The sequence below is a fragment of the Cydia pomonella genome, chromosome 4 (genome assembly GCF_033807575.1).
Source record: "Cydia pomonella isolate Wapato2018A chromosome 4, ilCydPomo1, whole genome shotgun sequence".
In the NCBI taxonomy this organism is placed as follows: Eukaryota; Metazoa; Arthropoda; class Insecta; order Lepidoptera; family Tortricidae; genus Cydia; species Cydia pomonella.
This window is the reverse complement of record NC_084706.1, coordinates 9,691,919-9,711,272: the sequence shown is the minus strand read 5'-3', so window position 1 is coordinate 9,711,272 and position 19,354 is coordinate 9,691,919. Positions and strand designations below refer to the sequence as shown.

General features: G+C 38.4%; 2 protein-coding genes across 2 annotated transcripts in view; both read right to left on the bottom strand.

Moving 5' to 3' along the window:
- LOC133517046 (proton channel OtopLc-like) overlaps positions 1–1,853 on the bottom strand; it is an 84,767-nt gene extending 82,914 nt beyond the window's left edge. Inside the window, exon 1 of the mRNA XM_061850186.1 lies at positions 459–1,853. Within this exon, the coding sequence (XP_061706170.1) occupies positions 459–682 (224 nt within the window). The 5' untranslated portion in view covers positions 683–1,853. The remainder of the gene's footprint in view (positions 1–458) is intronic.
- A 2,172-nt stretch (positions 1,854–4,025) lies between these two features.
- Positions 4,026–15,875, bottom strand: LOC133517052 (vesicle-associated membrane protein 7). Its single transcript, XM_061850194.1, has 4 exons — positions 15,429–15,875; positions 15,124–15,352; positions 8,249–8,316; positions 4,026–7,803 (listed from the first exon to the last, which is right to left on the bottom strand). Exons 1-4 carry the CDS (start codon positions 15,630–15,632, stop codon positions 7,645–7,647), a joined length of 660 nt encoding a protein of 219 aa, XP_061706178.1. The 5' UTR covers positions 15,633–15,875; the 3' UTR covers positions 4,026–7,644.
- Between the last annotated feature and the right edge of the window lie 3,479 nt (positions 15,876–19,354).

The following is a 19,354-nucleotide window of genomic DNA, read 5'->3' as shown; positions in this document are numbered from 1 at the left end:
TAATTAATACATAGGTACATAACGTGAACGACGAACTAGTGCCGAGGTAAACCTGCTGAAAAATTAATCTGGTTAACGGTGGCTTTTAGCTTCAGTTAAGGTTTGAACCTTATAACTAGAAGTTTGACTACACATGGCTGGCGATTTTTCAGCGAGCAGAAAGCTCGTGGGCTAAAACGTGACTCACTTCGGAGAAAAAAAATGAAAGTTTTTTTTTTAAGTTACTTCCGCATCACAGAAGGAATTCGACAAGGTTTAACATTGATTTGATACGACCACTTCGTCTCATTAGGCATCTCACGCGTAACCACGAGTGCGAGCGAGATCCCCTGATCCGCTCAAGATTCCACTCGCTACGCTCGTGATGCAGTTTTAATATTTTTCGCTTAAGCCCGTCACAGACGGAAAAGAATGATTTATTCGATCGGATCGCTATACAAAGATCCAAAGTAACTCACCATGGCGGAAACTCTTTGGTCTCCTCAAGTCCAGACGGCGTGGCGAGGGTGTCAGCGTCGCCCTCGGATCTGCCTCCTGGGTGCTCGGGTATCACTCGCTCGATCGTCGTCACCTCCTCGATGTCCGAGTCGATGCCCTGAGCGAAATCCATATAGAACGACTCCCGCGAGTCGCTCGAGCCTCGCCGAAGCTTGAGCGACAGATCTGGCGAGCTGTCATCCATCTTTACGGCACTATTTCATGTCACTAGTAAAACTTGTATTTCATAGTTTATGGTAAGGTCCATTTTCGATCTTTTTCATCCATTTTGGAGGGCGGGATTTGGATATTAACCCATTGTGTTTAGGACTCGAATCTGATTTGAATTGAGTTTAAATGTCAATGGAATCTTTGTTTTTGAGCATTATCGAACTAAAATTTAAATGAAAACGAATTGTAGCAGTTATATTATTTAGCTTCACTCTGTTTATTTTTAGTGTTTCATGGACTATCTAAACCTATACATGCCCAACGTAATTTGACAAAAAATGCAACATGTAGGTATCGTGTTTGGGTCATTAGATGGGTCTCTAGGAGAAATTAATCGGATTAAATCTGATACGAAACTCGGCATTCAGTAAACTATTAGTAAAAGTAAGGACCGACGCAAATATTTAACGAGCGTATAAAACGCATCCGACCTGTTAACAAAAAGCGGTCCGACCAGAAACAACGAAATGGTCATTTATCTTCAGCACAAAAAGAGTGAATCGACGTAAAGGAACAATGACCTGTCCATTCGTAGCTTAACCTTCCCTAAAATCGACACGGCTTCCTGTGGCGTTAATAGCTCACACAAACACACACAGTCATTCATACACACACATTCAAGTGCGCTCTTAGACAGAGTGACTCGTAGCGATTACCGAATCCAAGTAACAAGTTACCTATGTAATCACATGGCGTAGGTATTTGATGCCTTCAATGTCAACCAACAAAGATATGAGGTGTGTATAATAATTAATCCTTGTTATCATAACTACAGTCCATAAAAAATAATATATTCAAAACTCAGTTGGTAACAAAACAAATCATTGTCCCTTAACAGCAACACCTATCTCATACAAATAATAAGTGGTCCTTCCAACCGGATAACTGCACTTTACAGTGCTAAATTTTTACTAGAAATATTGTATACGAAAACGATATAAGAACCTAATAAGAATTGACAACTACAATTATAAGTCTATGAAGTATTTTATAGCAAATTAATTAGGTATGAAATATTCACGAAAATCCAGAAACACAAAGGACATGAATATTAAAACCACATTCACCGGCGATATTAATCGCCGGTTTCCCTGGAACAACAATAATGCCCAAGAACAAACATGATCATTTACACACGTCGCACAATCCGATTCCTATGCTAGACACGCACAGTGTATTGACACGGAACACTCACACAGGGGTAATATCGTAGTAAGCACGTGCGTTACGAGCGCGTCAGAGTCAGGACGAGCTGGCGCCCTCCCGCGGCTATAGTTGGCGCGCGATTGCGGCCGCCGGCAGAGGCGCGCGAGCGGGAAGGGTGGGGGATGCACCCTCCGGGATCAATCTAACCTGCTTCGCTCCCGGTCGAGACTCCGTGCCGATGCCGCGACATTTGGGAAGCATCGATAAATTTATCACAAAAGATCCCACGCTCAGTAGGATTTTGCTTATAAGCTTGTTTTAAAATCAAACGTACATAACAGAGCTTAAAGAAGAAGCTAATGCGACTTGTTTAATAATACCTTGTGAAACTACTTGAATATGTGAGCCGTCACCGGTGGATTTAGAATTCTGATACATTTTAATTGTTGTATGCTCTGTTTATATAACCCAACTACATACTTAAATGACTGATTGGCAGTATTGAGATAACAGGTGTCACGCGCACATTGCTACAGTCCGTAACTATAGGTACTCGAAATGTATTCGATGAACTGAAATTCCCTTCTTCCTCGCGTTGTCCCGGCATTTTGCCACGGCTCAAGGGAGCCTGGGGTCCGCTTGACAACTAATCCCAAGATTTGGCATTAGCACTAGTTTTTACGAAAGCGACTGCCATCCGACCTTCCAACCCAGAGGGTAAACTAGGCCTTGTGGGGATTAGTCCGGTTTCCTCACGATGTTTTCCTTCACCGAAAAGCGACTGGTAAATATCAAATGATATTTCGTATATAAGTTCCGAAAAACTCATTGGTACGAGCCGGGGTTTGAACCCGCGACCTCTGGATTGCAAGTCGCACGCTCTTATCGCTAGGCCACCAGCGCCTTTTCGATGAACTGAAATTATTAAAAAGAAAACAAGCAATTGGTCCTATAAGCATTACATAACCTAATTTTATTTTTGAAGGAAAAAAGTTGCGCCAAAAAAGACCTTTTTCCATCACCAAAATGACAACAATGATCACCAATGACAGATGATGATAACAATGAAACATTGTAGTAGTGGTGGTTCAGGTGCTACAGCTATTGCCTACTTTCCAGCTTGGTTTTAGACTATCTATTGCCACATTTCCGAACAGTGGCGTGAAAATTCCTGAGTTCGTGCGCGAACGACAGTTCCATGACACTTATACTTATTGTTCGAATATGAACTCTATTTCTTAAGGTTTTAACAATATTATGGAACGAACGGATGTGCCCGAAGTAGGCATATGGCAAGATTCGCCACAATTCGAAAAATGTTTAAACAAAATGTCGTTTTTATGTACCTACCCCCTTACTTCTTTATAATAATAATTTTAGAATTGACGAGCACGAGGTTTTCCCGAGGGTCTACAGTAAGGGGTTCTTCAAAAAAGAAGTGTTGTTTTTAAAGGGTCGGCAACGCGCATGTAACACCTCTGGAGTTGCAGGCGCCCATAGGCTGCGGTGACTGCTTACTGCTCGTGGTATAAACCCCTCAACGTTCTTAGGCTACTACTGCCGCTAAGCCTCCTGCTTCGTCCAAGTCTAAGCAGCGGCCGAAGAAAGCGGTACAGAGCCTTCGTGAACCTGTTCACACGGACCAACAGCCGATGCGACGGAGATGGATTCAAAAAGGTGGGGAAGAGAAAGAAGCCAGCTCGTCAGAATAAGTGCGGTACCGCACCGACTGGACCCAAACATTTGCTACGTCCCGCAACACCGTCGACGCTGCTGTATGTGTCCCGATTACACTACCTTACGAAGGTCGAGGACATCGTAAAGTATGTACGAGTCAAGTCCGGATTCGCCCTGAGGGTCGCGAAGTTGGAATCTCGACACAATGCGAATTTCAATTCTTTTGTGGTGAGCGTTCCTACTGAGCGTCTAGCGACCTTCACAAAGGAGGGGTTTTGGCCGAAGGGTATCAAGTTTCGGCGGTTCCGCGGCCGGCTCCCTGACACAGCCGGGTTGCGAAATGCATCGTAGCCATAGTGTGTGCTTTAGTTTTCAAAATATATTTTATGTTTTGTGTTTACTAGTTTTAATTTTCAAAAAAAAAAAAAAACTTAAATGATGCTTCTCCCATACATTGTAAATGGTTGTTGGATGTTAGAAATGAAACATAGTGATAACCTATACAAGTTTATAACATATTTTTACAATGTAAACAAGTCATTTTCACTTATAACATATACTTGATATCACAATACTTCATAGTCTATTCAAACATAATTATACAATTTGGAATAAAATAGTTCTGATATAAAAAAATTAACAGCGCCGAGTTATTCACAAGCTCACAGCACTAATTCATACATATTTATAATAAATGGAATTTATTATAGGTCTACCACTTAACTCAGCCGATTGATGAGGTAAATCTGTAGTGGTTCCATAGTAAAGTTTGGGTCTAAGTCTGTTAAAGTGTTATATTTTGATTGACTTACTTCTTAACCCTTTGAACGCCGTGCCTATTATAATTATAACGCATCATCGTAAAATTGCATTGCATGAAGACAATATGACACTGTAACCGTGTGCGTCTGTGGCCTTCTTTAGCGGTCAAAGGGTAGAGTATCTTGTAACGTACCGTCTCAGTTAAGTGGTAGATCTATCTTATTTTATGTACCCATATGCATAACTATTTATTGTTTATCTAAGAGGGTTTATAGGTACATATATTTAATAAGCGAACTTAATTTGGCTATAATTTCACGGATGCTTTTTATAAATGTTTTTTTACCGTAATGGCTAACCGATATTGAAAGGCTGTAGTTGGATGCTATTTATTATGGATTTCTATTAAATACATGGTATACTATTCAATTATTGATGCCACAATTTGTCCGACTTATATCGCATAGTCATTATTGCGAGTTAGGCCCTATCGCAAACATCCCGTGAGAACAAATCATGCTATTTCTAAATAAATAATTGTGGTAAATAATTTCGTAAACACAGGCAGCAACAACTTACTGATCATTGGCTAAATCTTATCTCGGTGCAACAAGGTTCACGAATGGTCAGTTAGCTGTCACTCAGTTTTTAGGGTTCCGTAGTCAACTAGGAACCCTTATAGTTTCGCCATGTCCGTCTGTCTGTCTGTCTGTCTGAGATAATCGCTCCGAAAGAGAAAAAAAATGTGTCCCCCCCCCTCTAACTTTTGAACCATAGGTCCAAAAAATATGAAAAAAATCGTGGAAGTAGAGCTTAAGAAAGACATTAAATGAAAACTATAGCGGACATGATCAGTTTAGCTGTTTTTGAGTTATCGCAAAAAGTTTACCCATAGTAAAAAGACTTACTTTAGGTACTGATTATGCAAATTTGCATATTTGTTTAACTCGCGTGAAAGGTACCGTTTCATCCCTTGGTTAACAATTTACTATACTTTAAGCTCCAGTTTAGCTTATTATGACGGAAGAGTAACTACGGAACCCTACACTGAGCGTGGCCCGACATGCTCTTGGCCGGTTTTTATTTATCCTGTTTCAACATCGGACAAACTTATTGGGAAACCTTCCATAAGTATCTACAAACATATAGAAAAGGTGCATATAATATTAGCTATATTCTGTTCGAGTAGCTTTGGATCTACGTTTTATATAATAACCCTTTCAAAGTACGACAAATTACTGCCGTAGGTACACGTTATGTTATATATTTTCATCGCTAGCAAAGAAATTCCAATTCACATATATTGGAATACGGTCAAATTTTAAGCGGCATCGTGCTGGAGTGACATACGGCGAATATTTAAGTCGTTTGAAAATTTGGGAGAATTTAACTTTTTCATCGTGACAGTGGCGACAGCGCATAGGTGCCAAACATTGCAAGCATTATAAAAGATCTAAATTTATTAATTAACCGCTTTTTCTAAATTTTGCATAAAAACACAATCACACACTACAATATTAAAGGGGTCACTCACGTAATTTTCGTTCAATTTCGTGAGTGCATTTCAAATGCGAGTACGTTTGTATCGCACATTAAGTAAAAATTTAAATCACACATTGGCCAAAGTGGCCTTTCGCACTCAATAGAATCTTTTCAAATCTTTTTTTTATGAGTTCTTGTAGTTTTTCATGTATGAGTTTGCTTTTTTACTTCGCAAAATTAGGCTTAGGTACCCAGTTCAAATTGTCTAGGTATAAGTACCTAGTTGTTCGGTGCATTATACGCTGTTGAAATAAATATGAAGCACCTTAACTGATATTAATACGTTAAAATAGCTACAATTGTTTTTTAACGTGAACATGTGTTGGTCATTTAAATAATCATTACATTAACCAAAACAATAATAAATAATGTTAGCGTGTAGATGCGATGTAGTGTTTATCCAGAGGTCATGCAACTTTCTGACTAAGAACGGGTTGTGAAATTCGCTATATCATGAACCCTCTATGATGCCTTCAAAATCCATAAATAATTGCTAACATGACGATAAACTGTTTTGTTACAACAAATTTCTTGCCTGTGATAATGTTGTAATTGCTTCATTACTACAGGAACATCTATGTAAAAAAGCAATTCGATTCTAATATCAGTCGAGATGCCTTTTTGTTCTAAATGAAATGTCAATTGCATACAATGGGGTTGGCAACTGTCAAAGGTTTGCATAGATGGCGCCATCATAGCTTGCCCCTGTCTCTAGTTTTGTTCTATGATATTTGGCTTAAAGTACTTGAATCCAGGTCACAAAATTCCAAAAAAAAAAACAAGAATTTGACACAATTCTAGGGATTGACAGGGCAAGCTATGATGGCGCCATCTGTTTAATACTTCGACCGGCCAACCCCATTTTGACAAATCTCGCATGTTACTTTGTATCAAATGATACTGAAATAGGCAGACTCTAGTTTGTCTCTGAATTAAAAAAAAAACTACGAATGCGTGACATGCGTGAAAAAAGTTTTCATCTACCGCCATTTGACGTACAGTTTATCTTATAATTAGTTTTAAAATGTATATGTTTTATTGTTTTAATAAATCGTAACTAGTGTGCCGATTGTTATGATACTTTCTATAATGGTTCGAATTAAATACCCTTATCGACATGCATATTAAGGTTTCGTCGTAAGGCTATAAATACATATGTACATAATAATACCTGTGTAACTAACTTACTTGGGTTAAAGTAATGAGTAGTTTAACCCAAGGTTATGTAAGAATGTTAAAAACATGATAACCGAGGTAATAATTTCATTGCAAGCCATTTAACGAATAGGAAATGAAATCTAAACTGGTAAATGTGTACTGAAATTACTAGTACCCTGGTAAATTAGTTAAATTACCATCGCGTTTCATGCAAATAATTATCCGTTTGAATGACCAGTACGATGCGGTTTATATTTTTATTTCAAATTAGTTATATTATCATAGAATAAAGCCTTCTTCATCTATCAACAGAGAATTGGTCTGGCGACTTAAATTACTTTATTCGACAAGTCAAATCGATCTTTATTCAGTATGTAATTTATATGAATGATCTGTGATGTCAACTGTACCGTTCTTACTATTGTGAGGCCAAAACCACTGGTACGTTGGTTTTCGGGCAATATAAATGAAAATGAGAGAGCTGCATCACGCATCGTTATTAGAGGCCGCAAGCGAGTGAGGCGGCCGGCTTAATCATTTACGACTCTGCAAGCACTTTGATTTTGGTCCCACAATAGTGCAGTTTTAAATGACGCCTGGATCGTTCGTTGCTTCTATACGCCTTATTTTATTATTCTCATATAGCAAAGTCTAACCGACGCAGGTTTTCCACGCCAGGCCCCCGCACGCCATAGCGCCGATGAAGTACACGGCCAGAGCGGCCACGAGCGCCATGATCACGTACATTTTGATGTTCTTCCAGAAGAGGTTGCGCTGCAACGTCCGCGCGGTGCCATTGAAGGAAACAGACTGGAAAAGTTAAAAGGTTTGGATGAACAACACACCACCATTTGGAAGCATTTGAGATCAAGCTTTATGAACATTTTTTCATGGTCTGGTCAATAATTCTGTCAGGCTGCCATCGAAAAAATATGAAAGCAAGAAAAAATCAGAAAAAAGAATGAAAGTCGAGTGTTGAATACACTTAGCACTGAAAACGCTTAAAAATAGGTTAAATATATAATAAAAATAGTTAAGGTATTATACTTAGAAGTGATGGCATGGCTAAGTAGCAGCCGAGCAGAATACATACAAATACAAGTAAATCGCAATTTTGATTGCGTTTAATTAAGCACTTGCCATACAGTTTAATAGTTGACCTTTTGATTTACCTACTTTTATAAATTAATATTTTACATAATTACATTATAATGTTATTGTGTTTATATGATTTATTTTGTCAAAAAATAATTACATTTGTGGCCAAGTTATCAGCTTTGTTGATAAGCAGCTCTAATTTTTCGCCCCGAGTCGCCATATTGTCTGAAAAAGAAAGACATATAATATGTATAAATATTTTCTATTTATACAGGAAACGCTGGTGGCCTAGCGGTGAGAGCGTGCGACTTGCAATCCGGAGGTCGCGGGTTCAAACCCCGGCTCGTACCAATGAGTTTTTCGAAACTTATGTACGAATACGAAATATCATTTGATATTTACCAGTCGCTTTTCGGTGAAGGAAAACATCGTGAGGAAACCGGACTAATCCCAACAAGGCCTAGTTTACCCTCTGGGTTGGAAAGTCAGATGGCAGCCGCTTTCGTAAAAACTAGTGCCTACGCCAAATCTTGGGATTAGTTGTCAAACGGACCCAATGCCGGGACAACGCGAGGAAGAGGAAATATTTTCTATCCATATAATATCTGCTGAAGAATATCAGCTGTTTGAATTTTCTATGACGTAATGGTACCTACTATATTACCTAGGTATAACGTGGCCCATAACGTAATGGTACTGTGATAACTATAGCTTCGTTTTTAGGATTCTGTAGGCAACTAGAAACCCTTATAGTTTTGCCATGTCCGTCTGTCTGTTCGTTCGAGGCTTTGCTCCTTGATCGTTAATACCAGAAAGCTACAATTTGGCATGGATATACAAATCGATCATGTTGAAAGTGGTAAAATACAAACTAGAAAAAATATTTTTAGGGTACATCCCCTACACGTAAAGTAGGGATGAAATAAGTTTTCCATTTAACCCTAAGGTGTGGGGTGTCGTTTGATAGATAGATACAACTGCAAAATGAATAGGGGTCTTGAAGAACCATTTTTGATAAAAAAATATATTTATGGCAATAATCGCACCGAAGGAAAAAATACACCAGTGTGTTCGTGTTTGGCGCCATAAAACTTTAGTGAGGCAAATTAAAAATGGTTGAGATAAAACATAGGTATATTTAGGGGGTGATTTGTCGATAGTAGGTAACCTTAGCTATATGAACACGTTGTATACCCTACTATGTTACAAGGAAAATTCTAATGAAATTATGACTGTAATTCCATTGACAGGAAGACATGAACCATGAACAAACACATTACCTAGTTGTGTTGCATATGATTACATACCTAAATTATCTCTAACTAGGTAAAGTACCTGTTTGAAAATTATAATGAATCAAAGTGCCATCCGAAGTCAAAAAGACGTATGTCATTATGTAACCCGTATGGAAATAAGGCCTTCAAAGTACAAGGTTAGAAATCATACTAGATTCAGCTATCAGTTTATATTATCTACATGAATTACTTCTGGCCTTGTCAGCAAACATTAGTAATGCCTGCCCAGATTTCACTTAAGGTTTGGTAACACATTATACTATAGATTAGATAGACAAAATGGCTAACAAAGTTGTGTTGTGTACCAGCTTGAATATAAAAGTATGACTTTGACGATTTTCCCACACTATTATTCACTTTAATGTTACTTAATGCAATTAATTACCTCCGAAACAATGCCGTCCTCGAAACGTCGGATTTAATTTTAAAACTTATGTATACTCCAATAAGTCCTGATAGACTAAATAATAACTTGAATGTAGCTAACACTATGCAGCTTATTCTATACCTATTTCTGAAAATGCTAGGGAGCATAATATTTGGCATGATGAAATTTCATGACTTTTATTTTTAACAGTATCGGACCATAAATGAGATTTGTGAAATAAAATGAAAATATATAAATGAAGCTAACTGAAGCTTGTAACCAGGAGCGACAGCTAGCAGTCGGATGACATAACTTTCTTTCCCTGGAAGCTGGGCCGGCCCTTAAATAGTATGCAGCCATTGATTCTCATTTGATTGCATGAGTTGTTTGGAATGATGACCCTCAAGCCCTGGCGACCCAGAGTGTATTCTATATTTAGGGAGCTAGAGAACTAGCTAGCAGAGGGATGGTTCCTACGTCGTGGTGAATTGACATCGCTATACAGCGCGGCAATACCACCGTCCTACTGAGCACTCTACCGTCTAGTGCCAAGCTAGCCCCCATTTCTTACCTTACCCGATTTTTAGGGTTCCGTAGCCAAATGGCAAAAAACGGAACCCTTATAGATTCGTCATGTCCGTCTGTCTGTCCGATTCTGTCACAGCCACTTTTTTCCGAAACTATAAAAGCTATACTGTTCAAACTTGGTAAGTAGATGTATTCTATGAACCGCATTATGATGTTTACACAAAAATAGAAAAAAAACAATAAATTTTGGGGGTTCCCCATACTTAGAACTGAAACTCAAAAAATCTTTTTTCAACAAACCCATACGTGTGGGGTATCTATGGATAGGTCTTTAAAAATGATATTGAGGTTTCTAATATCATTTTTTTCTAAACTGAATAGTTTGCGCGAGAGACACTTCCAAAGTGGTAAAAAGTGTCCCCCCCCCCCCCGTAACTTCTAAAATAACAGAATGAAAAATCTAAAAAAAATATATGATATACATTGCCATGCAAACTTCCACCGAAAATTGGTTCGAACGAGATCTAGTAAGTAGTTTTTTTTTAATACGTCATAAAAATTAAAAAAAAAAAAATTTTTTCATCAAACCCATACGTGTGGGGTATCTAGGGATAGGTCTTCAAAAATGATATTTAGATTTCTAATATCATTTTTTTCTAAACTGAATAGTTTGCGCGAGAGACACTTCCAAAGTGAAAAAATGTGTCCCCCCCCCCCCCTGTAACTTCTAAAATAACAGAATGAAAAATCTAAAAAAAATATATGACATACGTTACCATGCAAACTTCCAACGAAAATTGGTTTGAACCAGATCTAGTAAGTAGTTTATTTTAATACGTCATAAATGGTACGGAACCCTTCATGGGCGAGTCCGACTCGCACTTGGCCGCTTTTTGTTTTTATATATTTAAATTGTCTTACAGGGATCTAAAGAATTTGGCCGAGGACCGCGAAAACTGGCGTCTACTCCACCGACAAGAGCCTTGCTCTTAAATTAAGAGAGAGAGATGTTTAAATTGTAATGTAAAGCAGCGGCGGAAAGCGCCGACATTTCCGAAAATATATATTTATTTATTTAGAAACAAACAGTCTTATAAAACATTTAAGTAAATAAGCTAGCAGCTAGAATTTCTTATGATATACACCGTGTTTTTTTTGATTTGCGTTAATTTCGAGGGTGCATTCCTGAGCTTAAATTAAGTAATTTTCTCAAAGACACCGATATTCTAATTAACTCCATTTCGGAGATAATCAATCATAAATTTTTATATTATAAGGCCCTTACGAGCGTGTACACTTGCCTTAGGGCCTGTTTACTTATTGATTAGTGTTTAGTGCGAGTACATACATTTGCTACTAAACGTACGTACTATCTCGGACGATCGATGTTAGAAATGACATTGATATATCACAGTTTTCAATTGTTTGGTTGAGTTAAATGTAATGCCCGTGTTACAACAACGCTATATGCAACATTTAGTTACTTTTTATAAATATAAAAATTGTAAAAAAAAAAACAAAAAAATTTTTTTTTTTTGAAAATTAACTGTGCCATTTAGTTTCCTTAAACGTACTTACCGCAACCCCGGAGTTAACGCAATTCAATAAAAACACGGTGTAGACCTATAGTTTCCTATATGTAAAACATTTTATAATAAACTTAATACTATGAATCATATCAAGAATACCATTCTGTACCTTTTTTTATGCTATAGTATAGTCAGCAAACGAGCAGATGAGCCGCCTGATAGGAAGCGGTCATTGTCACCCATGGACATGGAAACGGGCGAGATGCCCGCTTATTCTTGGTGTGCCATATATCTAAGAAGTGAGGATGAGCTTTGCTCCTTTGGTGGCAGGTGCGATGTTAAAAACGTGACGATGATGGCACCAATTCAAAAAGTTCTTCGGAGCATTCCCCATTGTACAGATGGTAGAACAGGCAAAGAGAGCCAACGTCTCTCCGAAGGCTAAGAGGTTCTAAGCCATCAGTAAGTTTGGTGTTGAAACCCTAGGTCAATAGGGTCCCAGCGCGCACAAGATTTTTGCACAAATCGCGAAGCTTCTAGTTGACGTAACTGGTAACCGAAGAGCTGGTGGCTTCCTCGCACAACGTATCAGTGTTGTGATGGCGATGCGAATGAGGAAATGCCGCTAGCATCCTTGGTACAATGCCTCAAGGGCCTATTTTAGATTTAAGCTAGTTATAGTAATCCCCTGTATATATCCATTATGTATATTGTTATTGTAAATAAAAGTTTTGTATTAATTGAAAATTAAAAATTGAAATGATATTGGTCATAATCTTTGTTTCACTTAATAGAAGCTATATTAGAATAATAATAATATAGATAGCATACTTTATGTGCAACAGCTTCAAAACTTTGCAGTCTCATGTCATTAGGAAATATTATGCATATTTTGCCTATCCTTTAAAGGCAGAAAATTATAACACAAACATAAATATTTGTTCCTAAGTCATGGGTGTTTTCTATGTATATAAGTATGTATTTATCTATATATATATTCCCGCCTAGTTCCAATAGTAAAAGGTTTGCTTAGTTTGGGGCTAGCTTGATTTATGTAGGATTATCTAAATATTTATTATTTATTTATTTACAAGTATGTCAAGCTCAAGAGACTAGATATTGATTAATTATACCAAAGGTATTTAAATCAGCCAGTGCCATGGTTATATTGAAAACAAATACTCAATAGTAACCCAGTAGGCTTGTGACTAAATGATCTACATTAAAATGCCATTGATAAGGTAATTTACTAAAATTTAGTAAATTACCTATCATCTAACATCAAAAAAATTTAACACAGCCTTTAGCAGAAAATTCTTTGATTTTAATGGGCCGTATATTTATAATAAACTTAATAAAACACTAAATATTTACGACAAAACTAAAAGGGAATGCAAAAATATTGTTACAGACTGGCTTTTACATCAAAATTACGAAAACACTGAAGATATTATGAACATAATTACTTAACTATTTTTGAACATTTCTGCATATTCATTTTCTCTTTTTTGCATACACACACGCACGCACGCACGCACGCACGCACGCACGCACGCACGCACGCACGCACGCACGCACGCACGCACGCACGCACGCACGCACGCACGCACGCACGCACGCACGCACGCACGCACGCACGCACGCACGCACGCACGCACGCACGCACGCACGCACGCACGCACGCACGCACGCACGCACGCACGCACGCACGCACGCACGCACGCACGCACGCACGCACGCACGCACGCACGCACGCACGCACGCACGCACGCACGCACGCACGCACGCACGCACGCACGCACGCACGCACGCACGCACGCACGCACGCACGCACGCACGCACGCACGCACGCACGCACGCACGCACGCACGCACGCACGCACGCACGCACGCACGCACGCACGCACGCACGCACGCACGCACGCACGCACGCACGCACGCACGCACGCACGCACGCACGCACGCACGCACGCACGCACGCACGCACGCACGCACGCACGCACGCACGCACGCACGCACGCACGCACGCACGCACGCACGCACGCACGCACGCACGCACGCACGCACGCACGCACGCACGCACGCACGCACGCACGCACGCACGCACGCACGCACGCACGCACGCACGCACGCACGCACGCACGCACGCACGCACGCACGCACGCACGCACGCACGCACGCACGCACGCACGCACGCACGCACGCACGCACGCACGCACGCACGCACGCACGCACGCACGCACGCACGCACGCACGCACGCACGCACGCACGCACGCACGCACGCACGCACGCACGCACGCACGCACGCACGCACGCACGCACGCACGCACGCACGCACCCACACACACACACACACACACACACACACACACACACACACACACACACACACACACACACACACACACACACACACACACACACACACACACACACACACACACACACACACACACACACACACACACATGTTTAGATTTATAAGTTAAATTTCTCAGTATTAATGATACTAAAGTTTTTCAATTTTTATCTAAAATTTATATAAATAAAACATCTCCTGCAACTAAATTTTTGGGGAGGAGCGCTGTTTACCCTAAAGTACAGGTTATACCTATTTAGGAAGCAGAGTTTCTATTTTAAGGAAATCCATGTAAATTGATGTTTATGAAATAAATTCATTCATTCAAAATTCATTCATTCATTGAACAGTAAATGCTTCCACCTCATTAGAGTAACAACAGCTAGGAACATTTCCATACATATTACTTGTTAAAACATACAATGCTGTTGCTGGCAAATAAATAACAAAGATAAAGGGTTGATAAGCTGTTTGCATATAAATAAATTAGCTATCAGAACCAGAAACCAATCATTGAATGTTCATTGTGTGTGTGTGTAAACATATAAAATGAACTTGGAAATTGTTTTATCCTTTGTCCTAATTATCATGTCATGTGGAACAACATTATTAAGATATAAATATTAACCCCAACAATCGTCACAACTTCAATAATATCTCCACAACTTCATACTCATCTAGCTCTACATAAACTTTTCCTTCCAACTAGTTTTCTAGACTAGATCATACTTGCTAATGAGAGTACAAGTAGGTAACATTAAGTCATATAGTCCATGCAATTTAATTTTAACTTAATGTTATGTATGTTGTCATGTTGTATCTCTTATTTGTTCATGTTTCTTTCCTTTTGTCTGTTACCTTCTTTATTCTCCGTATATTCTATTTTATGTATGTATAGTGCCTGTTTGTGTATTTTTGCATAGAAAAAATCTATTCCATAGGTGTAAAACTTACCTATATTTTTAACCATGATGTTTTTCAGTTCATCGAGTTCTCCATATATTGTAGATATAGTGTTGAGGTCTCCAGACTCTGTGTAGTGTTTCATTTCAGCCGCCAGGACTCTGGCAAACTCTCCATTCATAGCATAAGGGATAGCAGTCTGGGCCGTTTCCGCAAAAGCTGCAGTAAACCTTCGTTTGATCTCATTGAGGAAGAGGAATGCTCTCGAACGTTGGAATTTCTGTAATTTTTACACATACATTTTCAGTCCTATCAGGGTAAAATTAGAGGGCACAAAAAGTATTTATATTACTTACATCATCAGTGATGCAGAAGTACACCAGTTTGTTTTCAGCAATATAATGAAATAAATAATTCCCATGAGAGTACGTTAATTTATCATCGTGGGGCGGAATTTTCGACAATATTTGTTCCGTGACTTCCGTGAAATTCCCTGCACACGAGGCAAATTTGGCCAATACAACTGTGCCTCGGGCCACCACACTGAATAAAATAGGCATTGTGATGCAAAGATGAATCACAATAATCGGATATCTCAAATAACAAAGAATAACACAAACCAAATCTCGATTAAAACTAATAGTATGGACCTAGTGAAGGATCACCCTAGAACATCACTTGCTTCTATCTACGTAAATGCGAATGTCTACTAATTGAATTTATATTTATTTTCACAAAAGACAGAAACACAAAATTAAACAGTCCACGAAGACGTACGTATCAATCAGTATATGATTTTTTTTTAATTTAACTACTTCGACTTAGGCCAGGTGTTGCCAGTTGAGCGGAAGAGAATTATCGTATTTGAGTGTCAAAATTATCGTACCGTTGAAAAAATTATCGTACGCCTACCATAAAGGCAGTACGCCAAACATTTCTTGCAAAATAAGCTTAAATTTCCAATATACACCGTGTTTTTATTGAATTTCGTTAACTTCGGGCTATCGGTTAGTACGTTTAACCCAAAGAATCTGGAATTTCCTGGATTCAACGGGCATTAGTAATGAACTTTAAAGGGCTGTCACAATAGACCAATGCCTGGTCGACGTGGCATTCAAAGGCCCACAAACTACAATAATAATAATAGTACGTTTAAAGAAATTTAATGGCATAGTTATTTTCGAAAAAAAAATTTTTTTGTTTTTTTTTACTATTTTTATTTTTATAAAAAGTGACTAAATGTTGCATATAGCGTTGTTGTAATACGGGCATTACATTTAACTCAACCAAACAATTGAAAACTGTGACATATCAATGTCATTTCGAACGTCGATCGTCCGAGATAGTACTTACGTTTAGTAGCAAATGTATGAACTCGCACTAGACACTAATCAATAAGTAAACAGGCCCTAAGGCAAGTGTACACGCTCGTAAGGGCCTTAAAAGATAAAAATTAATGATTGATTATCTCCGAAATGGAGTTAATTAGAATATCGGTGTCTTTGAGAAAATTACTTAATTTAAGCTCAGGAATGCACCCTCGAAATTAACGCAAATCAAAAAAAACACGGTGTATAATCAAAGAAAACTCAATTTTCATCTAAATAGCGCAAAATCAGTGTTTTTATTTGTGTATTGTTAACTATTGTCCAAACGGTTTACAGGAAAGGCCATGCCAGGATATGTTAAGTGAATCTGTCCCATGCGAGTTTTGGCTTGTAATTTTTGATGATGTGGCTTTATATTAGTAGCAAGTATTCAAATATCAGCCTCCCAAATGTTATAGATTTCAACAACACAATCAATCAACAATATCAATAGGGTTGTTTCCACCTACAAATCTTAGGGCAGAATTGTATCCCAATAAATTCTTTTGGATTATAAGAACATGTTAAACTACTTAAAGGGCACCTGTAATGACCATATTTTTGTAAATATTTAATTTAAAATTTCTTTTGGCACACGTCACGTGACCAAACTCGAAACGTCTTTGAAGATTTTGATGACGTCACAACTCTCGGATTGAGACTGTTGACAGTTAGGCGATAGACAACAAATGACAAATGTCGGTTGACAGCTCGTATCTTCTACGTGTGTATGTAGTTATGTGTCAAACCGTAAACTGTGACGTCAGTCAATTTTCAAAGAGCGTTTTGGGCGCGAAAGCATCCGTCAAAATATATTTTGTTCATTTAACATATTTAAAGCCGTTTTTAGTGTAAAGTTGAATTTTAGGGCAACTTTTAGTTAATATAGAACGTAATACGAGCGTTTCAAAAAATTGGAAACAACCCTATTATATATGCTACGCTACTAATATAAAGCCACATCATCAAAAAAAAATACAAGCCAAAACTCGCTGGGGGCAGATTCACTTAGCTTATCCTGGCATGGCCTTTTCTCCGTACCCAAAGAGTAAAACTAGACCCTATTACTAAGATTCCGCTATTCTATAATTTGAAATTTTCACAGATGATGTATTTCTGTTGCCGCTATAACAACAAATACTAAAACGTATAGAACCCTCGGTGGGCGAGTCCGACTCACACTTGTTCGGTTTTTTTAATTACACCAAACCAAGGAGCCAAAAACCCAAATGGTGCTAATTTTAGCCTATTTCTGAAGGAAAGTCTCATATTTTGTTTCAAATACTGACTAGACTTTTTAGGTAGCGTCGTCGAACAACTGAAATTATCGTACTTTTGCGTACGATAATGCTCTTTAGAATGTGCATAGTACCGGAGCCAAAATTATTGTACATTTAGGATAATTATCGTACGCCAGGCAACACTGGGCCTGGGCTACAGATAATTTAAGGTTAAAAAACTGTCACTGGCCTGTCACTGACTTATGGAGTGTGGAATTAAGAGGAGTGACATCTCTTATGGCAGAACTATTGCAAAAGTGCCCAGCTGTCAGCTATAAATAATAGTTCCAAATCTCTCCAGAGTAGCGCTAGAGTAGCTAAGAATCTAGGCGTTATTGACGAAGTGAAGTGCGCTGTCTATGATTTGATTTTTTGTTCAAGTATTCTAGGTATTGTAGCGCCACCTATTTAAGGTTTTTTGATGACTCTTTTTGGTACATGGAGATTTCTTTCCTTACCTCCACCTTCCATACACTGACTGTTTAGGGCTCCACTGGGGGCCTACCGCTAATATCGAAATTCGCAAATTGCACACATTTTTCTCTGTCACTCTAATTACGTTTTAGTTAGAGTAAGAAAGATCCCCGCAATTTGCGAATTTCGATTAAGTAGGCCCATGCAGAAAAAGCGCTATGATTATGGAAGGTAGAGGCAAGGAATAGAATCTCCATAGGGTGAGTCAGAATGGCGGGTGTACCTAAATAAAAAAATTATACCTCACGGTACACAAAGTTATCATCAATAAACAGTACACCCGCCATCCTGATAGTCAGAATCCCGCTATCCCGTGGTTATTGATAAATTCTATAAAAGCCAAATTTTTGTACCTCCATATTCAATTATGAGTCATTTTATTTGTGGCTTCCAAGTTTTACTCATTTTATACTTTGCTTGCTATTACAATTTTGCAGGCGTTATAAGTTTTCAAGTTATCGTTTTCATTTTTAAGAAAAAACGCTAAGGTAAAATAATTTTTATTACGCCACGAATTAGTACCTTTAATGTTTAATCTGTTAAGTTCAAATAACTCAGAAAATCATGTACGCATGGTAAAAAAGTATGGTATGGTTTTCATTTAATTTTATTTAGGTACACCCGTCATTTTGACTCTCACTCCATAGGCAGAACTATTGCAAGTGTCCAGCTGTCAGCTATAAATAATAGTTCCAAATCTCATTTATTTCATTTATTTATTAATTGTATAGTCATGTACATACATTATTAAGGTGTTGCAATACAATTCAGTAAGTCAGTCCATGACGCCCTGTGAGGACATACAATAACAATATACTAATACCTTACAAATCTAAGCTAATCATTATAAAATAAAATTATTCGCCACGATCATCATCCGAATTTACAAATACCTACACAAAATTCAAATTATTAATACATTCTCTCCAGAGTAGCTAAGAACCTAGCCGTTATTGACGGAGTGAAATGCGCTGTCTATGATTAGATTTTTTTCTCAAGTATTAGGTATTGTAGCGCCACCTATTTAATATTTATGGTTTTTTGTCGGACACTTTTTGGTATATGGAGATTCTATTCCTTAACTCTACCTTCCATAGCTATGATTATTCGTCCTTGTCAGGGGGCCTACCGCGAAAACCGAAATTCGCAAATTACGGGGAT